This window comes from Coturnix japonica, chromosome 1, assembly GCF_054131305.1.
Source record: "Coturnix japonica strain WE chromosome 1, WE-NBRP24, whole genome shotgun sequence".
In the NCBI taxonomy this organism is placed as follows: Eukaryota; Metazoa; Chordata; class Aves; order Galliformes; family Phasianidae; genus Coturnix; species Coturnix japonica.
In genome coordinates this window covers 34,094,372-34,108,953 of record NC_140663.1, presented here as the reverse complement: position 1 = coordinate 34,108,953, position 14,582 = coordinate 34,094,372, and the positions used below count along the sequence as shown (strand labels likewise).

General features: G+C 48.3%; 1 protein-coding gene and 1 long non-coding RNA gene across 2 annotated transcripts; one reads left to right on the top strand and one right to left on the bottom strand.

Moving 5' to 3' along the window:
• Positions 1–22: 22 nt before the first annotated feature.
• Positions 23–2,258, top strand: BBS10 (Bardet-Biedl syndrome 10). The gene is made up of 2 exons (XM_015856894.3): positions 23–278; positions 353–2,258. The coding sequence occupies exons 1-2, from the start codon at positions 103–105 to the stop codon at positions 2,229–2,231; spliced, it is 2,055 nt and encodes a 684-aa protein (XP_015712380.2). The 5' UTR covers positions 23–102; the 3' UTR covers positions 2,232–2,258.
• Positions 2,259–5,258: 3,000 nt separating this feature from the next.
• Positions 5,259–9,009, bottom strand: LOC146762350 (uncharacterized). Its single transcript, XR_014942494.1, has 3 exons — positions 8,928–9,009; positions 8,702–8,777; positions 5,259–5,349 (listed from the first exon to the last, which is right to left on the bottom strand). It is a non-coding gene; the product is annotated as an uncharacterized LOC146762350 (long non-coding RNA).
• Positions 9,010–14,582: the final 5,573 nt, after the last annotated feature.

The following is a 14,582-nucleotide window of genomic DNA, read 5'->3' as shown; positions in this document are numbered from 1 at the left end:
TGAGGGGCGGGCACTGAGGCGGGCTGTGAGGGGCGGGCACTGAGGCGGGCACTGAGGCGGACTCTCACAGCGCGGCCTCGCCCCGCTCCTCGTTTGTTTTCCATGGCGGCGCTGCCCGTGCTGTATGAGGAGGCTGCAGCGCTATCGGGCGCGGTTCGCGGCGCGCTGGGGCCGCGGGGCGGGCGGGCAATGGTGGTGCGAGCGGACGGGCGGGCGGTGCTGAGCCGGGACGGGCGGCTCCTGCTGGAGGCGCTGAGCCTGCAGCCGCACACGGCCAGGTACGGCGGGCGGGGCCGGGGCGGAGGGCGGGCACGGCGGGGGCAGCGCCTGATAACGGCCCGTGTGCCCGCAGGGTGATGGCGGCCTGCGCCTGCCGCCACCAGAGCGCGACGGGGGACGGCGCCAAGACGTTCGTGCTGCTGCTGGCCGCCGTGCTGGGCGCCATACGGGACGGCTCCCCGCGGCGGGCGGTGCGGGCGCTGCCGTCCTTCGAGCGGCGGGTGCTGGATCGAGCCGTGGCGCGGGGCCTGAGGCCGCACCTCCGCAGCGCCTTCCCCGCGGGCGGCCCGAGGGCGGAGCTGGAGCCGGCGTCGCTTTGTGCGCTGCTGGCGGCCCATCTGCGGGGCCGGCTGGGGCCTGCGGAGCGCCGAGCCGTGGCGCTGCTGGGCTGCGAGCTGTGTGCGCGATGCGGGGCACGACGCCCCACCGAGCTGCGCGTCCTCTGCGGCCGCTTCGCGCAGCTGCACGCCGCCGTGTCCGGGCTGCCCCTCGGCCGCTCCGTGGTGCTGCCCGGCGTCCTGCTCCGCAGGGACTTCGCCGCCTATTGCCCTACCGGCGGACAACTGCTCGCAGTGCTGGTGACGCGCTGCCTGCGGGCCGCGCTAACAGCCCCAGGTGTGGAGTGCGCCCTGAGCTCCGAGAGGCAGCACCGGGCTGCGCTGCGCTGGTGCGGCGGGAGAACGGAGGCTGTGATGGAACATCTGCGGAACAGCGGAGTGAGGCTGCTGCTGTCCGCAGTGAAGCAGCACGAGGAGGTTATCTACTATGCAAAGTTACACGGGGTGTCTGTGGTGGAGTGTCTGTCAGAGGAAGAAGTGTCCCTTATCTCTGAGATCACGGGAATGTCGCCCTATGACCCTGCTGGTGACAGCCTACAGAAGGAGATCACGGAGGCTGCGGTGGTAACATTCTGCCAGCCCTTGCTGCTGGGCTCCCAGCGGTACGTGCACATCGGCTTCAGCAGCACGGGCGCCTTCCAGCCCCACTGCCTGGTTCTGTGCGCTCCAGTCGATGCCGTTAACGAGCAGCACGCTGCCGCTCTGCACGGGGCCTTCACCATGCTGCTGCAGCTCTTCAGAGCGGTGGATCAGCAGTGTGGAGCTGAGGGTGAGAGCAACAATGGTGCCTCCGGTGTTGGGAGCGGGTATTCCCCAGCTACTGAGACGCAGGTTGTGACAGGACATATTGCTCCTGGCAGCAGTCAGGTTTCTGAGCATCAGCTGGGAGCCTGCAGGGGTGAAACAGCAGCACAAAGTTCAGATCTTGCTTTGCAGGGAAGCAGATATCCAGATCACGCACCACCAGCCTCAGCCCCTGGCCCACACAGCAAGGAGCCGAATGCCTGCAGTGATGGGGCTGGCTCAGCAGGGACACACAAACCACAAACACAGTGTGAGTGTGTAGATGGGATGGATGAGAGCCACCAAAGGCACCCAGCAGTGTGTAGCCACAGGAATGACACCACTGCTGTAGCCGACACTGCTACCCTGTGTGAGCACATAAGTGTCGATAAAGGCCCAGAGGGGGCTGGCTGTGGTGCTGCACAGAGTTATCCCTGCTCCATCATTGAAGCAGGATCAGTTCTGCCGGTAGGAGGTTACTTTGAAGTCCTGTTACATTATTATATTCAGCATTACGCAAAGCAGGTTCAGCAGTCAGCGGTTACTGTCATATCTAATGTAGTCGCTGATGCTTTGTTAAGTATTCCAAAGGCCTTGTATGGAACAGAACGGAACGGCTTTACCAAGTTTTATCTCAGAACCACAGAAGCACTCAGGAGGAATGAGCCCCTGTCTGTGAGTGAGGAAGGCTTGGAGTCGGTTTATTGCAAATACCAGCTGGTAACGTCTGTTCTTCATTGTGTTACAGAGCTTCTCAATATTGATTTAATCATTGGCGTTAAGCGGCCACTGCAGAAAATTGAGGATAACGATTCAGATGATGATTTCTGAAATTGTAAATAAAAACATTTTTGATAATGCGTTTCCCTGCGTCTTCTTTTCAAATGGTTTTAAATGTCACTGCCGGAGGCTTGAAGATCTCTTCATACGTTGTTATGGAGCAGAGCTTGGAGAGCTGTGGCCTATGGGAGGCCGTATGGAGCCACACCTGACTGCACTGACTGCAGCCCTGATCCCCTGCACTGCTCACAGGGGGAAACAGAGCTGAGGCTGAAGCTGATCTTCCTCAGACCAAGTCTATTTTGTACGTGACAGTAACTACTGAGTAGGCTCCCTCCCTGTCACCCCATGGTGGTGTTCTCATTTTCTACCCCATCCTGCATGAGGGAGCACCTCCATGTTCACTAACGAGCTTTTATTTGAGGAAGAGACAAGAGACAGAATTTTTTTCTTCTAGTAGAATCATTCCTGATATGCGCAGAAGAGTGGGTGAGCTAAACACAAAGGAGAGGGGAGAAAATCACACTCCTGACAGCTCAGTAACGCAACAGCAGGCCCAAGTTGAGCCCACAGAGCTCCCTGCTCAGACAGGCCCGGTGCTGGGCAGCTGCGTTTACAAGTATAAATGAGGTGAAGGCTCTCAAATCTGAAGGCTCTTTGATTTGGGTGCTGTATTCCATTGACTTCCTGCTGTTTTCTGTTTTGGGAATGATCCATTTTCACTTCTGAATCACAGTTTCCTCAGTTTTTCTAGAGAGTTCCCCAAATGGTGCTCCTTTTCCTCAGAGGATGTCAGGAGTTGTGCCTTTGCTCTGCATTGCTGTGATGGGTACGTGCTCAGCACGGGGCTGTTTCATTCCCAGCCCTGGGCTCTGAGCCCAGTGTGAGATGCTCCTTTAAGCCAAAAGCTCTGAGGTTAACTTAAACAGTACCAAATGTCAAGGCGGTATTTGTTGTACTGTGGTAACTTGCTATTGTTTCAGTTGTTATCTTTGTAACAGTCTTCCAGAGCACACAGGTGGGTGATTAATGGTACCACATGAGGAGATTAAGGAAGATTATATTCTTCACGCGCACACATCTCGGTGACTGTGCTAGAACCGGATTCACTTCATCCTGTAGTAGATTTGCTTTTTGCCATGCAGCAGATCTGCTATTAGCCATAGAAACTTCCTATTTATTGATTGCTAAATTAGTTTCTGTCAGTGCTTAGGTTAATGTGTCTCCTTGTGGCTCTTTTTTCTTCAGCGTTCTTTTACATCTCAAGCAAGGAACTACTTCAGTATGAAAGCAAAGAGATGTTTGCAATTGAATTTCTTTACATCTAAAGAACGGGTAAATATTTCAATCACCATTAAGAACAGGTATCAAGCACGAGCTTTGTTTACTATGTCATTTATCTCACTATTAAGACTGAACAAATGAAGCACTGGTGTCAGAATTCATAAACAGCAGCTTTGGAAATGTGTTGTCTGCAATTAATACAATTAAATCTTTGCGGCAGCATTTTGTGAGGCAGCATTTGTATCCTGTGAGTGAAGCTAGAAACAGCCGCTTGGGTCTGAGATGGTACAGATTGCTTCCCTGTGGGAGCGTCAAACCAATAACTGCTTTCAGGAGTAAGAACTGTAATATTAGCATTCCAAAACCAATCATGATAAAAGTGAGTATGTAATACAGTTAATAGCTTCTTTATGACATGATGCAGTGGAGGACGAGACTTCGGAAGCAGTGCTTATGCCTGCAATAGATATGAAGGCGGGAGGTAAAGCTCTGCCCTCTGTTTAAAAACACTTCTGGCAAAAAGAGCAGCAAGTGCTGGTTCAGCAGTCAGTTTATTTATCATGAACAGATAAAAGCACTGTTATGCTGCAGCTTTGATTCAGTGCAGGATTAAGGGACATCAGAAATACTGCTTCCTGTGCGGCTGCGTCCTAAACCACCGCCAGCAGAACTCACTGTAAGGGGCAATATTTCCACTTAACGTATTTGCAGGTTGTGTTGTTGAACAGAACAGAGTTTCTAACCTGGTCGTGTTTTGGATTTGCAGTAAAACAATTCAGCGCGGTGATGTTGCTTTTTGGAACTATCATGACCTACTTTCAGTGGGTGTCTCCATTTTCCAGACCGAGCATCTGATCAAATCCTACCCTGAAATGTAAATGCAGAGCGAACACATGGCAAGGAATTCTCTGGGCACTCAGGAAAAGGCAGCTCCAAATGAGAGTTTGTCTGCTGAGATTTTGCCATGCCTGGCAGCATGTGTGAGGATTATATGTAGGCTTTTGAAGCAATGAAAGCCATTGGAGAAACCGCTGGATTGTATTTATGAGGCAAATAAGCCATTCAAAGCCATCTCCTAAAACTAGGAATACTCTGAGACTCTTATTAGTGATGTAAAACAGGAAAAAAGTACAGTGTTATGACGTAGTGCTGCAGAAAATACAGTCTGTTATCAGTGCTGGCCCTTGTTGCCAAATATAATTAGTTTTCAATTAGCGGGGCAGCTGTGGGCCCCTGCTGCAGGACGCCTCTGCCCTCCCTGGTGTGCTGAAGGCAGCTCTGCATGGCTGCGGCCTGGATGATGTGCTTTTCTGGTGCAGCTGGCTGCACACAGCCTGTAGCTGCCCTGTGAGCAGTGCATTTATAGCTCCCAGAACACAGCGGAGGGCAGCCTATTCAGCTTCCTGATTGATGACTTTGTACGCGTGAAACCTTTCTTCATAACTTACACATCTGAAAAGAATGGTTTAGAGCTGTGATACTTTAAGGTCAATTCTTGGTAAGAAGTACCGGTACTTCCCATAATGAAAGTCGATTTTCAGCATTAGTAATTCAGCCCGAATAACCTTTTTTGGCTGAAGTTTCCCCACACTGCACAAGCAGTGACTGCTTCCTGCTGACACGTGGAGAATTTTGGCCGAGCACTTCAGTTCTTTTGGAAAAGGAGTCAGAAAAGTACTTTGCTTTGCCTTCGTTTTGTCTGGTCCTTTATTTGAGCTTCTCTTCAGTCCCCTTGCTGGGAAGACAGTTCTCCTGTTTCTTCTCTGCTGGGGGAGCTGGAAAGAGATGTGAGCCGAGCAGCAAAAACATTGTGAACCAAGATCTTTCTGTCCTGGGTCTGATATCAGGTGTTGCTGAGCTGTTTCCTCTCCTGTTTCATTTGGGGCTGAAAAACACAAAAGCTGCTCAGTCGTATTCAGGAAGGGTCCTACTGTGCCAAAGTCACATGCAGTATCATCCAACTTGCTGTAGCCTTTATCCCTATGGGTGAGTTTGGCCATCTCACACGCTGCCGTGTGGGTAAGTGGGGAGGTTTGGAAATGACCAGTGCTTGTAATAATACAGCAAATGTTGGCAATCAGAATTTGCGGTGCATTCCCTGTTATCTGAGGTATTTTTATCACCCTGTAAAGTTAGATGCGCTTTCTAAGCCTTGATGGTTAATAGGAAGTGCTGTCAGCATCACTATATCTTAGGGCTCTATTTCAGATGTTTGCCACCTTGGCTGCAGTCCTAAGTGCTGCAGAAGATATCTGGCTTGGATCTGTGAAAAGGAGCCAGTCAGTAAACAAGCAGGAAGGGGGAACTTTTCTCCTCCTTTATGGCTGGGTCATTGCTTCTACTCTCTGGTTGACTATAGAGGTGATGAGACATTGTAATCCAGCTGTAATTGCATGGATGCGTGGGTGGGGAGAGGGAGGAACCGGAATGAGAGAAGGCAGGAGATAGTAACACCCAGTTCAAAGGGAAGAGAGAGAGAAAGATGAAAAGTGAGTGATGAATGAACTGCCCTTTGGGAGCAAGAATATAGAGTCTGGTGTATATAAACAGGAGAAAGCAGCCACAGCTTCCATAGAGCCTTCCCTGGGTATGCGGTAGGAAGGGGGAAGACACTGTGTTCTTGGAAGAGTGGCACATAGAAAAAAATCCCCAAAATACATTTTCTCCTGTGCTGGAATATGCAAATAGCTACCTTGGAAAGCCTTGGGAGGAGCCCTGCAGGCAGCCTGTCCCCACATACCCTGCCTATCTGGGCCATAAACTTGTGACAACCTGCGAGAACAATTCAGAGGTCTGATACTGAAGCTCAAGGAGTCACGGGGTGGGTGCCAAAGGGACTGGGTGTGTGTGTTAGATGTGTTGAGATAGAACAGCTTGTCCTCACTGGGGTGGTTTTTGATCCTTAGGCACTTACAGACACACACCGGGGCCATCAGTAGCAGTAGCTCCCTGACCTCAGTGGCAGGGGGTCCTGGAGTGTGGCTGGGGGCACTGGGTGGGCTCATACTGTGGGAAGTGCAGCAAGTAGCACAGGGATGCCATGGGAAGGCATGGAAGCTGCTAGATTTATTGCATTGGAAATAATTACACAAACTCTTATTGTAGTCATAAATCATCTGATGAATTTGCCACCAGCTACGCCTCAGATAATTAATCTAAATTTACTTGTGTTAAGCGTAGAAAGCACACCTAGGTCCTTTAAGCTTATTGTACATAGTGAAGTATGACAGGAGCTCTATTCTATAAGTCTCCTTATAGAATTATAGGACATAAAACAGCTTTCTTATAACATTCTGAGTTCTTATTTGAGTGAGATGTTTTGAGAGGAAAGAATATTATGAAAACCAGAGTTTTCTGGGAACTTATAAACCAATCCCTCTTATTGCTAGTGTTTGTTTAATAGCTGGCACTCGGGATCATTAAAAGAAGTCCAATGGTTCATCCCCACTGAGAACAGCAGAGTTCTACCTCTGCACATTCAGACCCAAAACTCTAATCTAAATGTATTCAAGTGTCTTCAAGCCAAAGATACCAAACTTAGGGGCAGCACACCAGTGTACTTTTGTTATCTATGTTATTATTATCACAGAATCATAGAATCACAGAATGGCTTGGGTTAGAAGGGACCTCAAAGATCGTCTAGTTCCAACCCTGCTGCCGTGGATAGGGATGCCAACCACTAGATGAGGCTGCCCAGTATTATTATATTATATATTTGGACAATATGTTTCTGATTAATAATTGACGTTGTTTTCAACATTAAAATGAAAGGTGATTAAAAAGTTTATTAACAAGATCATAAATGGTTATCTTGTTTTACATTAAACTTATCTGTGTTCTAACCTCTTGCTCTGTGGCATCTGCAGGGTATTACAAACATGACTCATATCTCATGTTTAACACTGTGTTTTGGTTCAGAACTGCTGACTTCGACTGTATCATTTCAGCTGCAAAGATCAAATTGCAATAAAAACGTGGCAAACACCTCTGAATATCTTGGGAATCTGTTATGAGGGACCACTCAGTGAATTCTGTATTCTGGAGTCTTATAGCAGTGTGTGCCTGAGGTCAGAATTGGGTTGCAGAGCAGCAGCATCTGCATGCTGTGTTCAGTACCTTGGCAGCTGTCAAGCTTTTAAACAGCTTTACCTTTACATTTTGGTACCGCTCTGTAGCAGAGACTGAATCTGTGTGGAAATGCAGAGAAACACGTTTCTCATTGTCATGCCCCCTGGATTGCAGTTGTCAGAGCGAGTGGGTGTTACCATCAGAAGGTAGAATAAATGCTGCCTCTTTGAAATGTTGCCTCTACTGCTCCCAGTGTTACCGCACTTGTCATTGTGAGCTTTCTAAATGCTCTTCTTTTCAGCTTCCAATAAATTTGTTCCAAGTACAGAAACACCCACATCTGTAGCAAGGCGTGTGTGCATGTATGCGCCTTTCCTTAGTTCCCATATTGTGACAGACGTGTTTTCCCCACCCAGCTCTCCTTCCTTACACTGTTTTGCAGTGCCACAGAACCACAGAATTGTAGGGGTTGGAAGGGACCTCTAGAGATCATCGAGTCCAACCCCCCTGCCAAAGCAGGCTAGTAACACCGCTCCTCACTCACAGAGGAAGGGTTTCTGTGCACAGCGTGGGGATGTGTTTTTGACAAGCTCTTCCACTTGCTGCAGCCCAGAGCCATCCAATGTGGCTGGAACCACAAGCAACTGGGAACACACTGTGACCGCAGTATCTGGCACAAACACGCCTTGGGAGGAACGCTCCCATCTGCTGCATTCAGCGAGGAAATGCAAACAGAGTGACACCGGACTCTGGTCTTCTTGTTCTCTGTTTCAGGAGAGGCACAGAGGCTGTGTGTGTCCCAGCTGCATCTGTGCAACACGGTGTGACTGTGACAACTGAGCATTCAGTGAGGAACCTTCTATTAGAATGTATGTGTCATGCGATTCCTATATCTGCTCGTGTTTATCATTGACAAATGCAAAAACACCTTGAGATTCTGCTTTGACTGCTCAACTTGGGTAACCCTCATGAAACAGCCTACGTTTTGGAGGATGTAGCTGCCATCGGGATGAGTCTAACATCTCCATATTTCTCATTTATCGATGGAATTCCACTTCTTTCCTCTAATCTCCTTTTGGAGATTATGTTTATTGAGAAAACAGTAAACTGTTTTTACTGATAACAGGTCTGACCCATACCTCTGGTTCAGAGTAATACCAGATACTTACTGGGGATCATCATCTGCAGTTTTCCAGTGCTTCACCAGCCTTTCTATAAAAATCTTCTTCCCTATTTCCAGTCTATCTATTCATGGGAAGGAATATTTTAGGTGTAGTTGTGCTGCCGTGATGCTCTGACTTTGAACTTTGATTTCTGCGGGTGCCTTGCCAGAGCATCCTCACAGCAAGTGAAAGGACAGAGAGTTATGACTGAACTGAGAAGCTGACTAATTACCCCAGAGGTAATGTGGGAAAGTCAGAGGGAACTGAATCATCTGCCATTAGCAATCAAAAACACAGCGTGCTGTTAAAAAAAAAAGGTTGATGTACATTGCTGCTCATAGGGCAATCAACAGATCTTGGTTAAAATTCTGCTGTTGCTAAGGAGGTTTCCTGGAGCACCATGACCACACCAGTATGTCACCAGATGACATTCAGTGTCACAGTGCTGATGGAACTGGGAGGGAAGGGACTGGTTGCTTTGCCAGGCCCAGGAGGGACAGAGAGGCCAGCAGCACAGAAGAAGCACACTGCTGTAATCCATAGCTGTGTCCCCCCATCTGAACTTGTCTGCTTCTCTGCATGGTTTGTATAGAGGTTTCATTCAGTATTTTCACTTGCTCCAAGCTGCAGTCCGGTGCAGCTGGTGGTGGAAAGAAACGTGGCTAGGGCCACTAATTAAAAGTAATGGTCATCCTGGAAGGGGCAGTAGTAGAAGCTGAAGCTTTCCAGCTCTCTTCATTTGCTAATGCTGTAGGGTTGGCAGCTCCTTGTATTAATGGTGACCCACTAAATGCATCACACTTTTTATTTTAGACAAACAATCCATCAGAATGGCAAATTCCCCCTGAAGTCCCAGCATTGTGCTACTGAGTTCCTCTAGAATCAATGGTGAAAAGCACAGCCTATCTGCTAATTGTTTTACTTCAATTCCTTTTGCTGATACGGTGAGCTTAGAAGAGCTCGGTAGTGATTTCAATTACTTGGGTATAAATCCAAGAAATGACAGTGGAGTTGGGCCAGATTTACATAGCTGTAAATGAGACTGTAAGAAATGTCTGCGTAGTTTCCTTTCAGGCTCTATATCTAAACGTCTAAATTAGCCTCTCAATTCAAGGGTCTAATTTCCACCACAGTTAATGAATTGCACTTATACGCGGTGGCTAAATTATCTTGCTGGTTTTTAGGGAATATTTTAAAGACTCTTCATGAGAAAAAAGAGAGAAAAAAGAGCCACAGCGTTCTCCAGCTTTGTTTTTCCAAGTCGAAGGACTAAATATAGTGTATGTTCCCCAGAAAATGTGAGTGATGGGGATTAGTAATTCATGAGTGATGTGGCCCATTTACAGCCTTAACAGCACAGAGCTCACTGTGGCATGGAGAGGATCAAACAAAACAACTCGATTGACTTTCATGCATTTAAAACAATGAGGAATAAAGGTTTAATCTGGGCTAAAACTGCAAGTGCTCCCTGCATTTAGTTAACACTGATGAAAATACTGAATAATGGCTAAGAATTAAGCCATAAAGTGATTTTTAAAAGGCAGAAGGGTAATGAATAAAAGCTCCAAGGTATTAAAAGTTGGAGTTGAAAATGCGTTTATATTATGAAATAAAGCTGTCATCTGCTGAAAGAAGAAAAGTCCTCCCCAGACCCTCGGTTGTTTCTGATTGCTGAGTTCTGAGTCCCTTTTTGAGAGGTAGTAGAGGTGGTAGGTGGTCACCATGAGCAAGTGCTTTGAGTGTGGAGTTATTTATTGACAGCTGATTGTTTCCACACCCTTCTCTTTTATATGAGATAGACCTCAGTGCTTGGCACAGGGCTCCCTTTGGGAGGGATGCCCCCCTGCTATAAGCTGGGCCCCTGGAGGGTGTGTGAAGGGGGGCAGAGCAGTGCAGGTCTGTGCTGCAGCCACCTCTGCACAGTGCTATGGGTGCAGCCCTCCTGCAGCACCAGCAAATGAATGGCGAGCTTCAAATGTCCCCACATTATTGAGTAACCTTCAGACTAAGGGCGTACTTCCAGCTCTTGAGATGCACACCACAAGCCTGGGTTTTGTTGTTGTGTTTTATTCTTTTTTGCTGTGTTTCTCTAAAGTAACTCGGTCCCTTGCCTAAGATTTGCTGTGCTTTCCAGCAGAGGTAATGAGCGGTCCCTGTGAATTATCCAACAAAAGGACTCCTACTCATGGTCTTAAAATATTGCCTGTTATATCTTCTGATTGGAAAGGAGAAAGTGGCCCTTCTGTTAATTGCAGCCTGTTTTTGTTCTCCCCATCCCCTAGAGCACAGCCTGATATGTAAGCCTGCCTCTGTGCATTTGTTCACCTGGGCCTTTTTCTAATGCTTTGGGAAAAGCAAAGCTGCTCCGGCTGCACCCTCTGTAGCTGAGAGTAGGAGGAGGCATTTGTTTGCTGCTTTCTGTTCTCTCACAGAAGTAACCCCACTCATTACCGGTGTAGGTTTGCAACAGTGGCTGCAAGCCTTGCTGCGTGCCTCTGCTTTGCTTCAGGTATACATCAGCCACAGCAGCCGTTTGCTGCCTGGTACACTCCCAGATCCCAGGTATGAGCTACAGGCACAAGGTTTGGCAGCAGTTTGGCAAGCAGCTCTCACTGCTGTGATGCTCAGAGCGAGCTGGTACTGAGCAGCAAGGCATATATTGGGCTCTTCAGTTCGCTGAGTCACACACAGCCACTTCTGGCTGGAAGTATTTCTCTCTCTGGCATTTTCTTCGCTACAAAAAGAGATACGTCCTTAATAGCTGTTAGCCATCCAAACCATGTATGCAGTCAAGTGTATTTGCCTTGTTGATTGTAGCATTTTAATCTGTTGGATCCTGTGATGTTAATGCAAAGTGAAAAGGCAGCTCTTCTAGTGTGGTCTGTGTGCCAAGTGCAGAAGCACCAACTTTGGAAAAGCCAAAACCCATCCTTTCTTTTCAAGCTATTTGGGAAAAATATTTTTGTTCATAGAACCATAGAATCACAGAATCATAGATTCATTAAGGCCGGAAAAGACCCAATAATAAGCCACGTCCCTAAATACCACACCTACCCTTTCTGTAAACGCCTCTGGGGATGGTGACTCTTCCAGCTCCCTGGGCAGCCTGTTCCAGTGCATTACCTCTCTTTCTGAGGAGAAATTATTCTTAGTATCTCAACCTGAACCTCCCCTGGTGCAACTTTCCATTCCCTCTCATCCTATCATTGTTACCTGGGAGAAGAGGCCAAGCTCCACCTCACCACAACCTCATTTCAAGCAATGAGGTCTGTCCTGAGTAGTAGTGGCTCCTATAGAGCCACTTCCTCACCACGTCTAAAGAAGGGTTTATCCTTCATTAATTATTTAATCACTATCACTGGCTTTTTCCTGGCCTTATCCTGGTTCAGTCCATCCATGTGGTTTCTGAACCATCTTCCTTCTGCACCTCCACAGCCCCCTGAAGTAACAAGTTCATCAGCTGAGTGAAGGCCCATCTTCTCCCCACTACCAGGCCCCTCAATGTACCGCTGTCCTTCAGGGATTTTGTGGACCTCATACCTCTGAATTCTTATTCCCTGGCAGGAGATCGTAGTCTTCCTCATGCAAAACCCTTTTCTCCTTGTCCCTAACTCTGGTTTCCACCTGACTGTCACCCACTCTTAGTCTGGCTCATTTGCTTTGCTGCAGTAAGGAAGCCTCATAAAACCCTGATGTAAAAGCATGGTGTCCCGGGCCTGCCCCTCTGCCATGCTGCACTTGATTTCACCCCGCAGGAATCAGCCTCTGGTCATCAGCAAGGAGGCTTGTCCCTTTGGAGTGGGGCCAGTCAGTGGCTTCTTCCAGGGGAAGATAAATCTTTGAGGCTAATTAATAGCTCCCTTACGCAGGCGTAAATCTGCTGCAGCCATTAAAGCAGAGCAGCAATCTGAGTGGACGGGCAGGTGCCTCGCTCTGAGGGAGGGGAAAGTCTCCGGAGATGTTCTTCTTTGTTTTCAGTCATTCCCATTTGGTTTTAAATTAATTATTTTTGTGGCAAATTAACGGAGACTTCCGGGTTAAATTGGCTCTGTGTGAATGAATCGCTGTCATGATTTTATCCCCCTCATCTTTAAGAAATGTTTTGGGATGAGCAATATTGGCCCTATTGAATAAAAAGAAAATGGGGAAGAAAATAAAGTGAGGTGTGTAGATCTTACCACCCATTTCTGACTGAAGCAACTGTAAGGAGCTGTCTATCTCAGATGCCTGTAAAGCAGGCATTCCCCTCATACAGGCTGGGGAAGAGGAGCCACATCGGCTTCATTATCATTTTGAGTTCTGTGCTTTTTTTCCTCTTTTATTTTCAGTCTTGTGTACGCATGGCTCTCCTGTTCTCTCTTCTCCTTATCTCTCTTGGCTTTGGATGGTGAGCAGATGTTATGCTCTGGGAACTCATCCACAGTAATGATTTTTTCATCTTATGAAAGTGAATCTGGAATAATGCTGTAGGAGAGCAGAGCCAGCAGGAGCACCTGCTCTGAAACCCCCCCAAGAATGGCCTCACAGCAGCCAGTGTTCTTACTGGTACAACAGCAGTGGCACAAGGGCATGGTGTGCAAGCACACCTACCTACCTGTGTGTGACAGCTGGCTGATGGGCTCCTGCACTCCATGTCCTCAGTCATGATGAGCAGCCACAGGGGCAGGGGCTGGGAGAAGCCTGGTCCCTAGTGGCACAGTGGAGATGGAAACGTGGAAGATCACTAGGGGAAGGTGTTCTTCATGAGGCACACAAGCTGTGTGAGATCTGTGCTAACACAATGGCTTGTTTCAGGCAGGAAGCAAAGCTCAGGTACTAAGCACTGGGGGGAGGGCTGCACGGCCACAGGGAGACTGTCAGTCTTGTGGCTCTAGTACAGAGCAGGTGGGTGCTGCAGACTGGCAGGGCAGGTGCTCTGTGTGGGGAGCTGCCATCCTGCATCCTTTTTGGGTGATGAAGACAAAGGTAGGCAAGGAGAGTGGCCTCAGGGAAACAGGCAGGCGAGTTCCAGGGCGCCAAAGCTTTTCCATTCTTTCCAAGTGCATCATTTGGTCTAATAAAGGAGATGAGCTCTCATGTAGATCACGCATCCATGTCCCTAGACTGGCAGCAGCAAAGCTGTACTTGGCATTGCATGGCAGAAATTGTAGTGGGAAGCAAAAATGTGGGCAAACACCCTCTGGAGAGGACTGGCTGGGACGGAGGGGAACGCCACTGTGTGAAATTAAGGAATAAAACCCAAATATGCCTCTGCCTTTCTCCTGCTTCCTGGGGGAGATGGCTGTCAAAAGAGAAGGGTACCCACTGTGCTCTGCTCCTGCTCTTGTTTTGAAGGCTTTGAACAACAACTGGTGTTTATTTTTGTCCCTGATAGTGGCTCTGTTCCTGCTCTGAAGTGAGCAGTGTTAAGCCTGAACAACTGGAGCATCCCCATCCAAGCCTGTTTTGTTCTCTTGGACCAGCACAGACCCGCAGTCACCCCATGCCCGGCAGACACTGTTGCTGCTTGGAGATGCAGTGTTGTGTTTGCGAGCTGCCGTGTGGCAGTAAGATGCATGTTTCTGTAGGAAAACACCGTTAATATCAAATCCTAGGCCAGGCTGGGGCATGGTGATGTAAAATCCACAAGCCCAGGGCTAAAATGTTGCATATCCGCTCACAGGGATTATTTTACAACTGCTGGCTGGCCACAGCCCGTGCAGATCTCACGGTGTGTCTGAGCACATCCATTAGGGTTTCTGATGAGGATCTATATGCAAATATTAAAACAACAATCAAGGTTTCTGCCGCACTCCCGTACGCTGGCTGGGAAGCAGGTTGGATGCTGGAATGGTTCCAGCAGCGCTCTCAGCATTTTGCTGACATGAAAGCGATGCAAAAAGAATGT

Bases quoted from the DNA above. Each gene is read 5' to 3' on its own strand.
- BBS10 (XM_015856894.3), top strand. From the start codon at position 103: ATGGCGGCGCTGCCCGTGCTGTATGAGGAGGCTGCAGCGCTATCGGGC. The intron at 279-352 runs GTACGGCGGGCG...GTGTGCCCGCAG, and splicing joins CTGCAGCCGCACACGGCCAG to GGTGATGGCGGCCTGCGCCT.